We start from the raw sequence: 19,279 nt of genomic DNA, 5'->3' as shown, positions 1-19,279 counted from the left end.
CATGGGGCCCTCAGACCCACCCCACCCCCAGACCCGCATCAGGGGGGGGGGAGTGGGATAAGACACAGAAAACCAAAAACCCGACGGGAGGGGTGGGTGGGCGCCGGGGCAGGGGCAGAGGGGAGGGGACAGGGGCTGTCGGTCAGCGGGGCCAGGCAGGAGCCCCCCCGGGGGCAGGGGACGTACCGCTGGCGCTGCCCGTGCCGCTGGTGCCCGGTCCGGGGGAGGAGACCACCGTGCGGTAGGTGGGCGGCGGAGGGGGAGGGGGGGTGGCTCTTTGTCCCGGCCCCAAATCTTTGGGAGAGGCGACCGGCTCCAGGTTCTCATCCTTAAGGTGAGGCTGCTCGGGAACCTTCTTGGGAACCTCTTCCAAGCGGAGCGGCGAGGGGAGCGGGCGGGAGGAAGAGGAGGAGGAAGAGGAGGAGGAGGAGGAGGGCTGGGGCGCTGCCACCGCCGGCGGGGACCCCGCTTGCTCCAGGGCCGACGGCTCCTGAGGCGCCGATTCCGGGGATGGATCGGAAAAATTGACCCACTTGGCTTCTGCGGTAGCGGCAGCGGACTTGGGGGAGGGCACGGGGCCAAAAATGCTGTCCAAGTCACTGATGGACGGGAGTTTGTCACTTGTCAGCTCTGCTGCTGCCGCCTGGTCCCCTCCTGCGGTCAAAGGAGGGGAAGGGACACTTAGAGTTAACCCGGGGGGACGGGGCTCGGGGGGGCTGCTGGGGGGGACAGGGCTCGGGCTGCAAAGGGGAGACACCAGGAGATGGGACACGGGGGATTGGCACAGCAGGGAGAACGAGAGACAGAGCTGAGAGGCAGCATGCACCACCAGCCAGGACATCAGCACCAGCATCATCACCATCATCATCATCATCACCAACATCCTCCTCCTCCTCCTCCATCCCTTCCTACACAACCGTCCTGTGCCCTCCCTGCATTAACTGCTGGATCCAAACCTTCCCCCCAGGTTCTCAGAGTAACTTCATTGTCTTCATCACTGAATTGATAACAATGATACAGTGGTGATAAAGTGATATATAGTGATCAAATGATATGGTATAATAATGGTCAAATGATATGGTGATAAAATATGGTGATAAAATATGGTGATAAAATATGGTGATAAAATATGGTGATAAAATATGGTGATAAAATGATATGGTCTAATAATGATGATATGATAGTGATAAAATGATATATAATGATAAAATGATATGGTATAATAATGATATGGTATAATAAAGATGATATAGTGATGGTATAATAATAATAATGATATAATAATGATATAATAATGATATAATAATGATATAATAATGATATAATAATGATATAATAATGATATAATAATGACGACTACATAACAAGGATATGATGATACAATGATATATAACAATAATATATTGATGATATAATAATGTACTCTCATTATTATCATTAATATCAGACAATCAACTTACAGACTCAGCCCAGCACCCTAGAGCTCCCTTGCACACTCCACTACACATCTATTTTCATGTATATTTGTACACATAATATTCCTTGCAGATTCTCAGAATAACTTCATTATGGCCTGAGCACCCCTGATGATTAATATTAATATCATTGTTATTCTCAGGTAATCAGCCCAGCATCCTAAAGCTCCACATTCCACTCCATATATATAGATACTTATACACACGGACATATAAATATATATATTTATACCCATGTACATATAAATATATATATTTAGCCATGCTGGCTGGACCCAGAGCCGTGCAGCACAGACAGCAGACAGGAGGGGGGGTGTTTGGGTTGCAAGCAGTGGCATTTTTGGGGTCCCCAAGTGGCTTTTTTGCTTTGCACTCTCTGGCATGGATGGCTCGAGGTGTGGAGGTGGGGGCTGTGCCAACCTGGCTGCTCCCAAAAATGAAGAGACAGGAGGATGAGGGAAGCACTGATGGATGGAGCAGGAAGCTCAGAGCAGGGGGGTTCTGTCTGGGGATGCTCCTCATGGCCCAGGGGGCTCAGTGCCCGTGGTCACAGTGTCCCTGTCCCCACAGCACCATGGGTTATGTCCTTATAAACCCTTGTTGGCCTGCACCCAGCCCCATCCCACCCCTTCCTTCATGGCTGTACCTCCAGGTACCACTTTATTCCCCTCCAAATCCCCAGCTGCCTGACTGGGGGGGGGATTTCCCCACCTTTCTGGGCATCAGTGGGAATTTTGGGAGGGCAGGACCTGCCCCAGGCAGACCCCATACATCCCCTTAGCCCATACGGGCAGACCATGAGCAGCACGCCAATAGTTCCCCCATTTTGAGCAGGAATTTCAGGTTGGTGGCATCATTCCTTCCTAAAACTCACCCCTAGGGCAGGCAGGGGGAGGAGGGAGCAGGAATTTCCCTGGCTTAGGAGCCCAAATCATCTCCCCCTGGGCACAGCATCCCCCCGAAGCACCACGGCTGAGGATGCTGCAGGGTTAACCCGGGGCTGAAATGGAGCCACGGGGACCTGGCAACCCCATGGAGCTCAGGGCTCAGCCTCGGGGTGTTCAGGCTCACCCAGAGGGGCTGTTTGGGGGCACCCGGGGGGTTCCAACAAGGAGTTTTTACCTATTCCCACTGTCAGAGGAGAGCCGGTGCGTGGCGGCGTGGCCGGGATGTTTTTGGGTGGGAGTGGTGGAGGTGCTGCAGGACAGAGCAGAGAGAAAGGGGGGAAAAAAAAGTCAGTGGTGACATTTGGGGACATGCACAGTTTCATCTGGGCCTTTTTCATTGACTTCTTGTGTTGGCTTTGGCTTTCTTAGTGATTATTTTGATGTCTTTGTTTGCGCTCCCGGTCAAAACCTGACATCTTCATGTTGATGAATTAACATTTTAATTAAAACCTGGAGCCTCCCAGGCACCTATCTACCTCAGCCTCTCCTCACAGGTCTGGGAGGAAGAAGATGGTGAGGGATTAAGCACCACGAAGCCACCATTTCCATCACAAGTGCCACCATTTTAACCACCAGCTGGCGAGGAGGCACCTGGGAGGGTGAGAGGAGTTGTGGGAGGGTGAAAGGAAAGGGGAGAAGGAAAGGAAAACTTGCTACTCAGTTAAAACATTAGGGAAGTGTACTGTGCAGGAGCCTAGGGGAGGGAAAGAGAACTATTCCTTGGATTTCTGTATCTATGTATTGATTTTTGGTTGACAAGCACTTACTTCCAGTTGGGAAAGGTCTGGGGAGCTTCGGGGACTCTACGCTTGGGTTGAGGGGCTGGCCCGACCCCCAGATCTCAGGCTGATCTACAGCAGCTGAAAACAAACCAGAAAAACCCCTCACATTTAAAATAAATACCCACACCATGGCACTGGTCAAGCTATCTCCTTAGAAATGCCCAAACCAGGACACGGGGAGAGGACGTGTTCATCTGAAGGATGTCAAGGGGAGAGGATAAATAGTGGCAGAAAGGTCCCATTAATTAAAGACAGGGGGTTCTCTGTCATGGTAGATAATTACAGGCTCAGCCCATCTCTAACCAGGTCAGGCAATTACTTTGACACTCATGCTGCTTGACAAACAAAACAAAGCCACTTCTGTACCCAGAGGTAAGGGACACAGTGCCTGGATTCCAGGAATCCTCTGGAATTTTAGGGTATAGGAAAAAGAAAAGGTTTTAAAATGAAAAGAACCAATTGTAATCACTGGGGAAAAAAACCCAACAAACCTCTTGATATTTCATTTAGATTTTTTGCACTATTTTTCTTCAGTTGTTTTGATGGAAGATTGAGTTTTGATGGTAAGAATTAAGCAGCATCATTAATTAGGAGGCACAACCAGGCAGGCATCTTGTGATGGCTCCAGGAGGAGACCTCTTGGGGAACAAATCCTCTCCAGCAGGGAATGGGTTGGGTTTGGTTTTTTTTTTCCTTTAACTCCAGGAGGAGAAGTCCCAGCACCCTTGTCCCCAAACTCACCATCCAGCTTCTGCTCCTCAAAGGCTGACTCCAGCGGGGGCCCAAAGAGCGGGGCCAGGGCTGTGGGGTCCTCCCCAGGTTTCTTACTGTGGGATGAGAGAAGCACAGAGCCACCATCAGCTCCAGGTTTGGAGCCAGAAATAGGATCATTACATCCAGAATAATCAATGCATAGAATTAGTTGAAAAATATAGATATGAACACTGCATGGAAATGTCCCTGTGGTTACATCCCTAAAATATGGAACTGATATATGAATGTATTTATATTTCTGGTTTGGGGGGCATCCACCTTCACTGCCTGGGCACCTCCACTCATTTATGACCTTCCCAGATTTACAGGGAAAAGGATCCAACCCTGGGGGTGAACACAGCTGCTCCCCACTGAGCAGGGGTGTCCAGGGGCTGCTGCCCAGGGAATGTTTGAAGCCATCCCAGGTTTTAAACCACAACCACCAGGATGTGTCTGGAAGTAGTGGTGTTGGATCAGTGTAGAATCATGGAATGGGTTGGGTTGGGACAGAGCTCTGGGATCACTGAGTCCAAACCTTCCCCCAGCAGTGCCAAGGCCACCCCTGCCCCATGTCCCTCATCCCCACATCCCCAGGGCTCTGAAACCCCTCCAGGGATGATGGGGACTCCAGCCCTGCCCTGGGCAGCCTGGGCCAGGCCCTGACAACCCTTTCCAGGCAGAAATTCTTCCCCAGCTCCAACCTAAACCTCCCCTGGCACAACTTGAGTTGTGCCAAAAGTTCCTCTTGTCCCATCCCTTGTTCCTTGGGAGCAGAGCCCGACCCCCCCTGGCTCCAACCTCCTCTCAGGGGGTTGCAGAGAGCCAGAAGCTCTCCCCTCAGCATCCTCTGATCCAGGACCAACACCCCCAGGGCCCTCAGATGCTCCCCACAACTTCTCCACACCCTTCTCCATCTTCTCCAAACCTTCTCCATGCTCTCCAGCCCCTTCCCCAGCTCCATTCCCTTCTCTGGACACTCTCCATCCCCTCAATCTCCTTCTGCTCCTGAGGGTCCCAGAACTGAGGGACCTGAGGATGCCCAGCACAGGGAATGTCACCCATCACCCCCATGTCCCCACTCCCCCCTTCCCCCCCCCATGGTCTCTGTCCTCACCTGGCAGGGTCAGGGGTGGGTGTGGAGCGCCGGGGCCGAGCGATCTCCTCATCTGCAGCAGAGGAAGCACAGCCCAGGGTCAGACATCTCCCCCCACCCCAAACATCCCTTCTCCCCCACCCTCAGGACCACCCAAGACACCTCAGGAGGGGAACCCACCTGCGTGTTAATTAATTAATTACTTCAGCACTGATTTCTGCCCTGGTTCTATAGAGTGCCCCAAGGGTGCCCACCCCGGGGCTGTCCCTAAGGAAGACATTTGGGTGCATCCTTCCTGCCAGCCTCCCAGCACCCACCCACTGCCCTCGAAGCTCTGCAGGACATACTTACTGGATAAATTCCTTTTCATCGTGCCCTGGAAGTAGAAACACAGGAGGTGAGTGGGATGCAGGGGAACAGGGACACATGGCTGCTGTCACCTGGGAAGGGACACACTGCAGGACTTGCCCACCCAAGAGGGTATTTGCCACAGGCAGCTGCATCTCTGTGCTGGGAAATCCCATCTGCTCCCAACGTATGGGGAGGAGGAAAACAACTCTACCAAGAGGGTCCTGAGCCCTATGAAGCCATCCCCCCCATCCCTGAGCAGGGCTGCCTGACATGGGCACCACCACCACTCTCATCCCCTCAGAGATGGCCCCCAAAACCCCAAACCCTCAGGTTGGATGGGCTGCAAACCCATCTACACCAAATGATTATTTTTAGCAAATGAAATCCTGGCTCTCAGCACACCCCCCCCACACACACACCACATGTCTGTGGGCAGCAAAAGCCCCAAATCCTCAATAATGAGGCAGGGAGGGGGGAAGCTCCAGGGACACGGGTCCAGGAGGATGCTCATCCTGGAGGATGCTCACCATAGAGTGATTTGGGTTGGGAGGGACCTCTAAAGGTCCCCCAGTCCAACCCCTGCAGTATCAGGGACACCCTCACCCAGCTCAGGGTGCTCAGAGCCTCCTCAAGCCTCACCTTGAACATCTCCAAGTGAAAGAGAGGTGGAAACCTCTTCCACTTTTCCACCACCCTCATGGGAAAGGAATTTTTCCTATCACCATCACGGCCCCTTTTGCAGTGAGGTCCCCCCACCCCTTAAGGTGATACTACAGCCCCAGCACCCTGTTTCTCCTTCCCCTGGGCTCACCACATCCCCCCAGCACCCACTTGTCCCCCCCAGGACCCCCCAATCCTGGGCACAGAGATCCTCACCGGGCTGCGCCGCTGCGGCCAGCAAGAGGGGAGAGAGAAGAGAGAACCTGGTCAGAGAGCAAAGGGGCAGCACCCATCACACCCCCTCCCCACCACACCATGGGGGCTTCCTCCTCCTCCTCCTGAGCCCCCAGCTCTGGGGGACAGCAGTGTCCAGAGAGGGACCCCAAGGGAGAGAGGGATGTCCCCGTTTGGATGCTGAAGGCCATGGCATCATTTGGGATGATGATGATGATGAGGTACCCAGAAAAGAGCCCCAGAAAAAGAAAAAAATTAAAAAAAAAATCTTTGGACATCTTGTCCCAAACCACCAGATTTTTCCACCCAAACTCCACCCTCCCAGAACACTCAGGTTGAAAGCAAAGCTCTGGTTTTAAGCACTCCCAAGATCAAACCAAGGAAAATAAAAAGCATGGCTGAAGGCCATGGCCCACCTGGGGTCATCATATGGGATGATGATGATGATGAGGGACATAAAAGGGCCACAGAAAAAAAAAAATAAAAATCTTTGGACATCTTGTCCCAAACCACCAGATTTTCCACCCAAACTCCACCCTCCCAGAACACTCAGGTTGAAAGCAAAGCTCTGGTTTTAAGCACTCCAAGATCAAACCAAGGAAAATAATAAGCATCATGCCTTCCCAAACTTGGTTATTTCTGGCTGACAGTTCAGCTCCAGGGACATGCAGAACAGGAACCATGCAACCAAGAGAAGACAACACCATGCTAAAAAAAAGAGAGGAAAAACCAACCCAAACCAACCCAACCCAACCACAACACCCTTTTGCTTACCGGACTTTTCCTCTAAAAGAATGCAGAAAAATGAGGAAGAAAAAAAGAAAATGAGAGTAAATATCCTATAAAAGGAGAGCTCAGAAATGGAAGACCTGTGTTAGGACCTGCAGCAGGTGTGGAAGTGTTAAACCTGGAGCAGACATCCAGCCAGGTCATCATCCATCCCAATAGGAGCAGGAAAGACCTTGTAGGAACAGAGCCCTGCAGCCAAGCCACCCCATGGCAAAGGGGATCCCACAGCCAAACCCAGACCTGGCCCCTTCAACAAGTTCTTAGTCCTGTTTTTAAAGTGTTCTTTGGCAAATAATCACCAGTCTCCAACTCTTCCCCCCACTTCTTTGCTGATTTTTTTTTTCCAGTTGTTTTGGGGTTTTAGGATTGCTTGTTTTTATTATTATTATTTCCTTTTTTTTTTTTTCTTTTTTATTTTTGGCTTCCCAAAGCAGCCAACTGCAGTTTCTCACCCTAAACCCAGAAACCCCCATGGTGCAGCCCAAAAAGCAGCCAGGGGAGTGCACATCCCTAAAGACCACCCAACACTGGGGCAATGCAGAGCCAGGCCAGAGGGACCCCGAGGGACCCAGGACACTGATTTGTCCCAGAAGCTTTCATTAAGATCAGTGACACTGGGTTGGAAAAAAGAAATAAAATGTAGTCATTTGAGTTCCTCTTTTCCTTATTTTTTGACCCCCTCCATGCACACCTCAGATCCATTCACACCTCAGCTAGAAGCTGATTCTAAAGCAGCAAAAGCTTCATCTCCTCAAACACTTTCAGCCCACGGAAAGACAAACCCCAAAGCTTCTCAGGGCTGAGCAGATGGGGACAAGAGGACAGGAATCTTGGCAAAGCTCAGGAAAACCAGGGGGTGATGGTGTTTCTCCTGGGAGGAGACAAACCTGAACTTCCAGGGACCCCAAACTCACCCCCCAGGTCAGAGCTGTCCCTGTAAGAGCCACAGCAGCCAGGGGCAAAACCCCAAAGCTGCTTCCTATGGGGCTGGAATCACAGCAAGCCCCAACCCATTGGTGTCCTGTGGGGTGACCACCTTGAAAAACAAGGGGAAAATAAAGGAATGGCACTTTCTGATGTATCTTATGGGGAAAAACTATTAAAGAAAGGAATATTGAAGGCATTTGGGAGTGCAACATCTGAGTCACAGCCTCCCTATAGGCCAGCACCTACACACCAAGACACAAACCCCAACTCAACCACTGGTACCTAAGGATCTTCCCCCAGCTGGATGAGCCCAGGGAGCATCTTTGCTGCCAGCAGGAGGAAGGGACAAGCCCTGAGGACTCACCACGGGGGAAGGGGAAAGTGCAATGTTGCCTATGGAGGCTTTCAGCTCGTCCACCGTGGCCGCGCTCCTCAGGACATCCTTGGCCTGCAGGGGTTTGATCTTAATGTTGAACTTCTTGTGAGCCTCCTCCTCCTCTTCAGACTCACTGGAGGAGTAGAAGTGCTTTCCTTTGGTAGGTGGAGCACAGTTAAAGAAAGTTTCCAGCTCTGGTGAGGGCAGGGATTTGGCATTCCAAGGCTGAAACCCTCCCTGAAAAGGGGGAAGTTGGTGTTCCCCAAGGTCTCATCCCAAACGCTCCAGGGCAGGAGCAGCATCCTCCCCAGCCTCCCCCCTCCAAGCTCATCACCCAAAACCAGCCAGCAGGTTTGTCAGCAGCCACAGAGGAGGACATTCTGCTTTTCCTCTTTTCCTCCTCCAGCTTGGAGAAGGAAGCTTAGAACCTGCTGCCACCTACAAACCTGGTCCTCATGGGGCATCCCACCCTGCTCACCCCTCCCCAGTTCACTGCAGGCAATTGTCACAGAATTGTCCTGGATGGAAAAAGACCTCAAAGATCACCAAGTCCAACCATCAACCCAGAAAAAAACCCAAACAAAAACCCCATGCCCTCAAGGGTCCTGTCCTGAGGTGCCACATCCACGTGGCTTTTGAATACCTCCCCTTCTTCTCCACCACCTCAGTTTCCCCTGGGAGTGACTTTTAGGAGTAACAGCTCAAAAGGAAAAAGAGGGGGAAATAATTAATTAATTAATCAAATAACAACAACAACAAATTAAAATCCCAGCCTTCCTACAATCCTCAGCTCATCTCAGAGAGGCAAAGCCAACACCAAAGGATATAGCCTGGCTCCTCTGGTCGGATGCTGTATCCCTCCTCATCAAGTTCAGGTGAATTCTGAAGAAGGCAAGAAACAAACAAACAAACTCAAAAAAAAGAAAAAAAGAATGAAGAATGCTGATCCCATTCCCTGGCAGCTGGAGCAGCTTTTCCCTGCTGCAGAAAGGGATTCCCAGAGTAGCCCCACGCAGCCCAAACCCACCAGTGGTCCTTGGGGATGCCAAAGGTCCCCCCTACATCTGAGAAGATGCACAGGAGAAAAAAAATAACCTGCAGGGTTCCATTTGTTTGTAGGAAAATAATAACAACACCCATTTAGGTGCAAGCAGAGCTATTTCTCTAAGTACCCACAACATCCTGCAGGGCCCTGCAGCTCTCTGGAGCACTCAGGTTCGGGGCAGTTTTATACAATTTGATTGATGTGCAAACAGAAAATAGGAATCTGGAGACAAAGGGCTGGGGATGAGGCAGAAATCCCAGGGGGGGTGGGAGGGGATGCTCCAGGGGACACTTACGTAGCGGTCCCAGTCGATCTCTGCATAAAATCCATTTGGGGCTCCATTTGTTTTCTTCTGCAAACACATTGGAGAAGCAAATTGCAAGGTTTCAGGGGAAGGACAGGAGAGTACAGCATCACTTTTGGGTTTATACACAGATAAGGGGGAGACAGAGCTTGGTTCTCTGTGGGGCTGGGTGCAGGAGCTGCAGAGAGCTGCTCCACACCAGCATGGCAAACACAGCCCAGCCTTCATTCCTGGAACCTCTGAGAGGTTCTTTGGGTGGCTGCTTAGGTTTCTTGTTGGGTTTTGGTGGCTTTTTTGTTTTGCTTTTTTCTTCCCAACACTCTAAGGCTGAACATAGAACACAGCTAAGGAAAAGGGATGAAATGTGTTGCATAGAATCCCAGACTGGGTTGGAGGGACCTTAAAGCTCCTTCAGTGCCCCCCCTGCCATGGTCAGGGACACCTCCCCCAGCCCAGGGGGCTCCAAGCCCCATCCAACCTTCAGCACTGCCAGGGATGGGGCAGCCACAGCTTCTGGGGGCAACCTGGGCACCCAGGGGCTCAGCACCCTCACAGCACAGAATTTCTCCCTCCCATCTCCTCTCCATCTCCCCTCTCCCAGCTCCAAACCCTTCCCCCTCATCCCATCCCTCCAGGCCCTTGTCCCAAGTCCCTCCCCAGCTTTCCTGGATCCCTTCAGGCACTGGAAGGTGCTCTAAGGTCTCCCCATTGCAGCCTTCTCTTCTCCAGCCTGAACACCCCCAACTCTCTCCCCCTGGTTCCAGAGCTGCTCCAGCCCTCCCAGCATCCCTGGAATCTCCTCTGGACCCCCTCCCAGAGGCCAGGGTGTTAGTACAATGTCATGACACACAGACAACACACAGACAGAGGTTATTGCTGCTTCTGACCCAGGGGGATGGGTGTGGGGTGAAGCTTTGGGCACCCATCACCTCCAGGCACCCAAAGCCCACCCAAGGCTCCTGCAAGGCCAACACCAGGACCCAAGTCAGGCTTGATTCTCAATTTTTGGCAACTAAATTAACCCAGCTCCCTGAACCTGCCAGGCACATCCCCCCCAGCACCTTGCCAAGGGGCAATGCCCCCTCCCAGGGCTGGATGGGTCCCCTCACCCTCCCCATGCCACCATCCTGCCCCAGAACCCAAGACGAGGGGGGAAAAAAACCCCATTAAATTAGCCCAATCCACTGATACTGAACCTCTTTGCTATTCAACTCATCTGCACCTGACTCAGCTGAGCTGGTATTTTCCCTGAATTCTGGATTTCAGCCCCAAACCAGTGGCTGGTTCTGTTCCCAGCCTCAGCCCAGCTCCATCCTTACCGAATCCTTTTTGCCTCCTTCCCGTGTGCCCTCGGGAAGCTCAGGGGGCTGAGGGCTGGGGGGCTGCAAGGGACCAGGGGAGTGGCAGGGAAAACAAAAAAAATAAAGTGAAAGGAGCAGGTGGGGTACGAATTTCTGATATTTTTTTTTCTTTAAATCAGACAGAAAAAGAGAAATGGTGAGGAATTAGCAAACACAGCCTTGGAGGAAAAGGAGGGGGCTCAGCTGGGGCTCCTGGGGGAGCAAGCAGGGATTTGTACTATTCAGCAGGCAGAGGATTTGCCATGTGGCCACTCCAGAAGCTGCAAATATTATGGTGAGAACACAGTGGAGGAGGAAAAAGTGACATTAAATCCTCCAGTTCCCTTCCAAGACATTCAGTGGCTTCGTGTTAGCTCCCCCCCAAAAAAACCCCCAAACAAAGCAAAGTGCTGCCCCCAGCTTGCTGGAGCACTGGAGATCCTGTCCTGCCCTGCTTCAAAACCTGGAAAACCCAGCACAGGAGCTGGATGGAGAAGCCACCCAGGCTCAGCTGGCAGGGGTGGCAAGAAAAACACCTTTCTGCAGGTGAAGAGAACAACTCTGAGCTGCTCCTTGTGTTTATCTGTCTCTTACTGCTGAACAGAGCCAGGGCTCAGGCTCTACCTGAGCTGAAAACTCTTTTTAAAAAAAACTCCTTTTTCTTTTTTAACAAGTGGCTTAGCAATGCAGCACGAGCCCAAAGCCAAGAATCTTGGGGCAGATGTGAAAAAATTCAGAATTTCATTTATAGGCCCTCTCTCCCAAAACACTTCCACCCTCAAGTGTCACCCCAGCACCACTCTCCCTGCACAACTTCCTGGAGGAATCTTGGGTTTATTTCTTAGGGTGAGCTTCTCCCACCTGAATGTGCTGATGAAAGAAGGACCAGAAAGGTCCCACTCTGAACCCAACATACTTTTTTTTGTTGGTTTTTTTTTTTTTTTGCAAACTAGAAGCCCAGGGGCTACAGGAGATGTGGCAGCTCTAACCCAGGTCTAGCAGGGGGGGGTTTCTCTCAACCACCAGAAATACAAGCAGCAATAATTCCAAACCAGGTACCTCCTTGGTTTCTGTTTAACATAGAAAATAAAAATAGACCTTGGAAACAGCTGGCCTGGCTTTTTTTTTCCCTTAACTCCTCACCCAGCAAATCTGACCCAAGCCAATTAGGAGGAGTGGAAAGGAGGGTGCAGAGCCCAGGGGGTTAGCAGGCACCTGGCCCCTCTGCCCACCGTGCCCCCAGGGCCACCCACATTATTTCTTTTAATTTTTGCAGAAAATTTGGAATATATAATGGCATAAAGCAGGTAGCTCCAGCCTGAAATTCATTTTCTCTATTAAACAGAAGAGAAGGTTGCCAAGCCTCTGCTGGGGGGGTTGCAGGAGGAGGGGAGGGGAGCAGGAGGGGTCTGTGCCATACTTACGATGCCATCCCTGTCCGGAGAGCCTCTGCAAAGAAGAGAGAGAAACTCAGCTGGGGGAGCACCCAGGCCACCCCTCCCTCCCTCCCTGGGGGAATGCTTCTTCCCTAAAAAACCCCCAGCAGGGATGGTTTGCCCTGGGAAATGGGCAGCAAAACTCAATCACCTGCCACACACACCCGGTGAAACCCACTCGAGGGGCTCAGCACTGCTGCTCTCGTGTTACTGGGGGAGAAGTTTTATATTTTCAGTGTATTTCTGTTAGCTTACATTTCATGTTTCTATTTATTAGTAAATGAAGTTCTCCCATTGATGCTCACACTGCCCTGGGGGGAGGTGCCAGGCTGGCACCCATCCCACACATCAGCCCTGCCCTGGCTGTGCCCCCCTCTTGCAGGATACAATACAAATTGATCTATAGAGTCATGTAGAGATCTTGAATTTGTTTTTTCCTTCCAGCAGAAGCACGGTCACTTCTTGTTGGAAAGGATTTGGAAACTGCTGATGTTCCTAATCCCCACCTGCTTATGGGATTTGGCCCCGGGCAGGGCAGGCTCAGCAGCCACGTTGAGAGGCTGCCTGAGGATGCTCAGTTATTTACTGAAAAGACAAAGATGTCCATGAAAACCAGCCTGGCTCCTCCACCTCCCCCCTGCTCCTGAGTCCCAGGCACTGCCAGAGATTCCCTACAACTCCAAGTCTGGCTCAGGGCAGCAGAGAAGCCCTGCAGGGAGCTGCTGTCCTTTTGACAGAGAATAAACACCACCTTTGAACCCCAGCAATTAATAGAACAGGTTGGGTTGGAAGGGAGCTTTAAGGCCATTGAGTCTAATCCTTCACTTGTTCCCTGGGAGCAGAGCCTGACCCCCCCCCCTGGCTCCAACCTCCCTCCCAACTCCCTGGCCTCGTGTTCAACCTCTCCACACAAATATCTCCAAAATTCTTTGGAAAAATGCTTCCTCCTTGCCCCAGCAGGCAGGGAATGTCCCCTCCTGGCTGCCCTGCCCAAGGATGGGTGACCCTGCCATGGATGGGTGACCCTCAGCCTGGCAGGGCAGGTCCAGCAGACACCACCCAAACCCCAAGGGGCATCTCCAGAGACCACCCCCCCACACAGCCCAGGGCTTGGGGTGGCCCAGCAGTGGTTGGAGGTGACCATCACAAGGCCTGGAGGTGACCACCCCCTCCCAGCCCCACACCATCTGCCCAGGGGGGATTTCAGAGAGCACCCAAATCCCTCCGGGGCGGTGACCACGCCGTGACCCCGCTCTAATCACTGCTGCTCACTAATTGCAGCCTCTCTGCCAGCTCCTCACCACCCCAGGACACCTCAGCTGCCCCTGCCACCACCTGGGAGGAACAGGCAAGGAGGGGAAACCTCAGCCCTGGCTTCAAGTAAGGACCATGAACTTTGTTCTCTTGATTTTCCATCAGTTTCCTGCCCATCCTTCTGGTGGGTGGATGGATGGACACTCAGCACTCCCCATGGGAAGCCCCTCTCTGCTGGCAGGGTGCTGAGCAGCCCCTTTCTGGGATGTGCTCCTTGGAGCACATGGGTTTGTGTCCTGGTGTCCATGGGCTTGAAGCCTCTATTTTTTTATTTTTTTTGGTGCCAGTGCCACCAGGCTCAGGATGGGCACACACACACACACACACACACACACGTCCCTTCCCAAGGGAGCACTCACCAGCAGCCCTCCCGACACCAAAGAGCTCAGGAAAACAAATGAAACAAAGAAAAACCCAAAACTCAGGAGGTTTCTGCTGTGCCAGAGATGAGGCACATCTGGGAAGGCTGAGGATCCCAGTACAGAGGTGGCACAGGGTCCTTTGGAACATCCCTCCCAAAGCCACATCTGGGGCAGCTGCGAGCCTTCCCCAGGCTGGAATCAGCACCTCTGGGCAGCATCCCTCACCAGAGGTGGGGGGAAGCCCTGCCAGATGTGGGGAGAACCCCTGCCAGATGTGGGGAGGGGAGAACCCCTGCCAGATGTCTCCACTGCCCAAGCCTGACCCACCCACCCAGCCCTTCACTCCCCCCCCTGCTTCAGCTGAATTTGAATTAAAAAAAAAAAAAGGAAAAAAAAAAAGAAAAAAGAAGGAGGGGAAACAGCTTCAACCTGTCTCTTGGTGACCCCAGGGTGACAAAAGCCTGTGACCTCCCTCCAGCCTCCTGAGATAATGATGTTCTGGGTTCTGACTTACGTGGAATCAGTGTCCTTTTCTTTCTTGCGTATCCCAAAGGCCTTCCTTGTACGTTTTTTCAGTCCTGGGCACAGAAAGAAGAGAAAAAACAGGAGGCAAATATTAATGTTTGACTTCACTGGAAGGCTCTGTGTTCCCTTGGCAGCTGTAATTCAGCAATAAGGTTAAAAACCAAACCAAGAAAAAAAAAAAGAGGAGGATCTCGACCCAAGCAGCCCCCAGCAGAGCTCCCAGGACATTTCCTCACCCTTTTTATTTCTCCCCTTACCATTTATTAACTGGACCTCAGCCCCTGTGGCTGCATCCTCCCCAGCTGATATTTCTAAGTTTCATTATAGCCTTCTCTGCAATGCTGAATGTGGGTGGGGAAACCCTTCTTTGGGGTAAAAAACCTCCCAAAAATCACAGTTTAGCCCATGCAGGTGATTATTTAAAAAAAAATACTCTTTAGGATTTAACAAAACCCCCCAAGTGATGGGGATGCTCATCCCAGAAGCTCTGAGCCCCAGCACACTTCATTCCACTGATGCTTTGGGGGAAAATTGGGTTTCTTAGGTCTGCTTTGAACATGCCTTTCAATAGAAATCCTTTCCCATGAGAAATGAAGGGATTGCTCCTGAAAAGAAAAGAAAATTCACACCACTTCTCTCCCCTGCCCAAAGCAAGCACAGCATGGCCAAGGATGAAGAAATCAAGACATCCCTTCAGGGACCCCAGAGCCCCCCAGTACATGGGATCCCTGGGTCCCCACCTGCTCTGAAGCTTTCCAGATTTTATTCTGAGGAACTCCCAGCATCTCATTGCTGGTCCACCCAGGCAGGAAAATAAACAAACTGATTGCCAAGACCAAAGTCCTGGTGGGGAGGGGGAAGAAGGGGACAAAACAGAGGGGAAAAAAAGAAGAGGGCAAAACAGAGGGGAAAAAAAGAAGAGGACAAAACAGAGGGGAAAGAAAGGATCTCTGTTAGGTTTGGGGTTTCATTGGGTTTGGTTGCATGGATTTTTTTTTTTTTTTTTTGAGGGTTTAAGAATCCCCCAGAGAAATCACCTGAGCACCTCGAGCAGTCCCTGCACATCAGCCCAGAAGAAATTCTCCTGGTCTGACCCCACAGGAGCCTGTGCCAAGTTCAGTGTCTGACATGGACCAGGACATCCCTGCAGAGCCAGGACTCCCAGGACAGGAGCAGGGAAGTCTCCTCAGCCTCAGCCCTGCTTCAGTCCCACAGTGAAACCATCACACAGCTTCATAACACTCCAAATGCTTCCCCTAAACCCCCCTTGGCACTACAGCTCCTCACCAGCTGCTCAGCAGCTTCCTGAGCCCTGCTCATGCTGCCTCAACACAGTCATTAATATTTCAAGCCCCTTCATTTGCAAGTCTAATTGCAGACATGATTCTGGAGAGGAGAAGGAGGGGACCATCAGCCAGCAATGTCACTGCTTGGGACATCTCCTCCTGCAGCTCCCTGGCCCTGCAGAACACCCAGGGGACACACAGTGAAGATGCTCTTACCAGTCTGACCACAAATAAAATAATTTAAAACAAATAATCCCCAATCCCCACATTTCTCACAGCTCAGGAGCCAGCTTTGGCAATGAGCTGAAAGGCTTGGAAGGTCCCTGCTGCCTCCCTGGATGGATTTGTTCTGCCCAGTCAAGACTTCTGAGCGTGTGGGGGTTGGGAAATAATTCTCTGGTTAGCAAAGCCCCAGAGACACACAGACAGGTGCTTACAACAGTTTCTCCCTGTTAGAAAATGAAAAAAAAACCAAAACCAAAAAATAGAGAAGGGGCTGGTGGTCTCACTGCCCCTTCTGCTGCTCTCTGCTGGCTTCTTGCCTGAGGCTTCCAGCAAAGGAGATACTTGAAAATGAAAATGAGCAACAAGTCATGGGCTTGGTATCTGGGGGAGTCTTTAAAAATCAAAATAAGCACTGAGAAGTTTGCTCCTTCTCAGAACTTTCTTGGAGGGCCAAAAAACCTACCCCAGGGGTGGAAATGTGGTGCTGGAGGGAGAGAGATGGAGAGAGGCACCCAGAGCTCCCCTGGCTGATCCAAAACCTCAGCCCTGGCTTCATCCAGGAGGCAATGACAGCTCTGAGCAGGCTGTGGCCACCTCTGCCTGAGGACTTTCTGGATTCTCAGGCAGCCCCTTCCTGCAAAGGCAGCTCCTGCCCCAGCTGCTTGGAGAGAAAGAGGAGCAGGAAAGCCCCAGGGCGCAGCTCGGGGTTTGTGGCTGCTGACACAGAGACCTCAGAGCCTGGGGACCCAGCCAGAGGCTGTCCCCAAAATAAAGGGCAGCATCAGCAGGACACGTCACAGCACCCAGGACATGGTGTCACTTCTCCTCTGCAGCAGAGCCAAGGCTTGGAGGACAATTTCCCAGCTGAGGGCTGCAAACCCTGGCCCTGGGGACACAGTGCTGGCTTTCATTCTCAGCTGGCACCCACACAGAAACCCCAGGTGCTTTGCTCTCAAGGTTGCTCTGCTATTTAAGATGCTGCCCAGGATGGGTTCTCCCTCCCAAACCATGCTCAGGTTTCTATATGTAAGAGGTTTGGGGTTATCCTGGGGTGGGCACACCATGCTGCTCCCACATCCCACGAGCAGCTCCTACCCACAGAGCATCCCAGGGACCCCTGTGCTGGTACTTCCCACCCCTAAACCCACAAATTAAGCTCCCCTAAACCTCTCCTTTCCCTTGCCAGGCTTTGCTGTTGGAGCTGAAGCCACAGCCAAGAGCAGGTCCCACCTCACAACCCTGCTTTAAAATCCATCCCCTCAAAATCCAACACATGCCACGAGCTCCCAGCAACTATTGTGACCAATTGCTGTGAAAACCACACCAATTCCACAGCCATGCTCTTGAGAACATCAGGACATCTTCAAACCCACCCAAACCCTTGCCCACCCATGACACTTCCAGTCACTCACCCCATGGCTGAGCCACCAAGGCCACCCCACATCCCTGTCACCCTCACCCTTGGAGAAGAGGCCATCCTGGGGGACAAAGACAGGAGCCTTGGGGACAAGATACACCTCCAGGCAAGCTGCCACTGCTCTTCTCCATTTGGTCATCCCCACAGACCAAAAAAGTCAAATATTCACATTTGCACAGGCTGAAGGTTTAACCCAACAGCAGACACTTCCTCCCAGTTCCTCCCAGTTCCTCCTGCTCCTCCCAGGAGCTGCTGTCAGACCAACAGCTGGATCTGAAAGCAGTGCCCAGAACACAACTAAAAACAAGAGCAGGAGCCCTGACCTGCTCAAAGGTTTCACTCCCAGGCAACCTTCAAACCCACCAGAGCTTCTGCCTCCCATGGAGGAGCCCCAGGGGGCAGCCAAGGACCCTTCTTCTTCTTAACTTGCCCAGGTTCCTTTTGCCCCTTCTGCACTGCAACCAGCCCAAACCCTGCTAAACTGCACCAAAACTGAAGTCCTCCTTTGGAAGGCCCCCTTAGAGGGACCTACAGGTGCTCCAGGTGATTACCAGGCAGATTTACCAACAATTACATTTAATTCTGATTTCTTTTTTATCTGTCTCATAATGCCCAAGCTTTTATTTTCAGCCAATGAAAAACCAAAAGCTGACTAAAGCCATCAGAAAAACAACTCATCCAAGTTGATTTTCCAGCCATGGGCTTCTTGTTGGAGGTGGTGGTGGCTGCAGGAGGGCACAAAACACCCAAACCCCCCCTGACACCCGTGCTCAGGCTTCAAAACCCGACACCCATTTATTATTAATTCCCTCTCACACCAAGGTGCATCTTGAATGATTTAGACAGACCCAGCTTTAAAAATACAAAGTATTAGTGGGATGTCTGAAGTCCTGCAGGACCCTGAAGTGGTTCTGAACCCAAACCTGCCCAGGGCATCCCTGCTCCTCCAGTTCTCCTGGGCTCAAGCCATCCCAAACCTCCCCTTGAGATCACACACACATCCCCCACACAGCACCACTGATCTCAAGTGGGTGCTTTAAATCCCTCCAACATGGAGGTGGAGGAGTTTAAAAGAATTTTTTTTTCCTCAATAAATCTTAAAAGACAAAGTGCAAAGAAAGCCACACTATGGTCAGGGGGTCTTCTCCAAGGGTGGGATGAGGAAGGATGAGCTCCCCCACAACCCCAGATTTCCCCCTGGAACTGCTGCAGACCCCGTGATGAACGTTCAAGAAGAACAGACACCCAATTTAACCTTTTTTTTTTTTTTTTTTTCCCTCCTGAAGTGTCTTCAAAGTATGAATAAGGCAAATGAATCATGTAGAACATTCCTGTCTTGGCAGAGAAATCCCAAGCACTGCATTTGGACACCAGACCAGGGTGTCCAAAGTCACATTCCCAACCAGGGCTCTCTCCAAGGAGGCATTTTGCAGCCCTGCTGGTTGAGCTTGCCCACATTTTTTATCCTTTCTACCCAAAAAGCAACCCCCTGTCTGACTTTCACTGCAGCTCCTACATCCCAGAGCCCATTGGAGCCCCTGGGTGCCCAGGTTGCCCCCAGAAGCTGTGGCTGCCCCATCCCTGGCAGTGTTGAAGGTTGGATGGGGCTTGGAGCCCCCTGGGCTGGGGGAGGTGTCC

General features: G+C 51.7%; 1 protein-coding gene across 1 annotated transcript in view; it reads right to left on the bottom strand.

Moving 5' to 3' along the window:
- Nucleotides 1-19,279, bottom strand: part of SGIP1 (SH3GL interacting endocytic adaptor 1) — a 39,537-nt gene that overhangs the window by 16,795 nt on the left and 3,463 nt on the right. The window contains exons 2-15 of the mRNA XM_030455749.1: nucleotides 14,703-14,847; nucleotides 12,501-12,525; nucleotides 11,056-11,118; nucleotides 9,728-9,784; nucleotides 9,215-9,269; nucleotides 8,376-8,551; nucleotides 7,070-7,081; nucleotides 6,278-6,289; nucleotides 5,402-5,426; nucleotides 5,072-5,123; nucleotides 3,946-4,031; nucleotides 3,190-3,282; nucleotides 2,598-2,672; nucleotides 187-654 (exon numbers count right to left, since the gene is read on the bottom strand). Of these exons, the coding sequence (XP_030311609.1) occupies nucleotides 187-654; nucleotides 2,598-2,672; nucleotides 3,190-3,282; nucleotides 3,946-4,031; nucleotides 5,072-5,123; nucleotides 5,402-5,426; nucleotides 6,278-6,289; nucleotides 7,070-7,081; nucleotides 8,376-8,551; nucleotides 9,215-9,269; nucleotides 9,728-9,784; nucleotides 11,056-11,118; nucleotides 12,501-12,525; nucleotides 14,703-14,847 (1,344 nt within the window). The remainder of the gene's footprint in view (nucleotides 1-186; nucleotides 655-2,597; nucleotides 2,673-3,189; nucleotides 3,283-3,945; nucleotides 4,032-5,071; nucleotides 5,124-5,401; nucleotides 5,427-6,277; nucleotides 6,290-7,069; nucleotides 7,082-8,375; nucleotides 8,552-9,214; nucleotides 9,270-9,727; nucleotides 9,785-11,055; nucleotides 11,119-12,500; nucleotides 12,526-14,702; nucleotides 14,848-19,279) is intronic.

Source organism: Calypte anna, chromosome 8 (genome assembly GCF_003957555.1).
Source record: "Calypte anna isolate BGI_N300 chromosome 8, bCalAnn1_v1.p, whole genome shotgun sequence".
NCBI lineage: Eukaryota > Metazoa > Chordata > Aves > Apodiformes > Trochilidae > Calypte > Calypte anna.
This window is presented reverse-complemented; position numbering and strand designations above follow the sequence as displayed.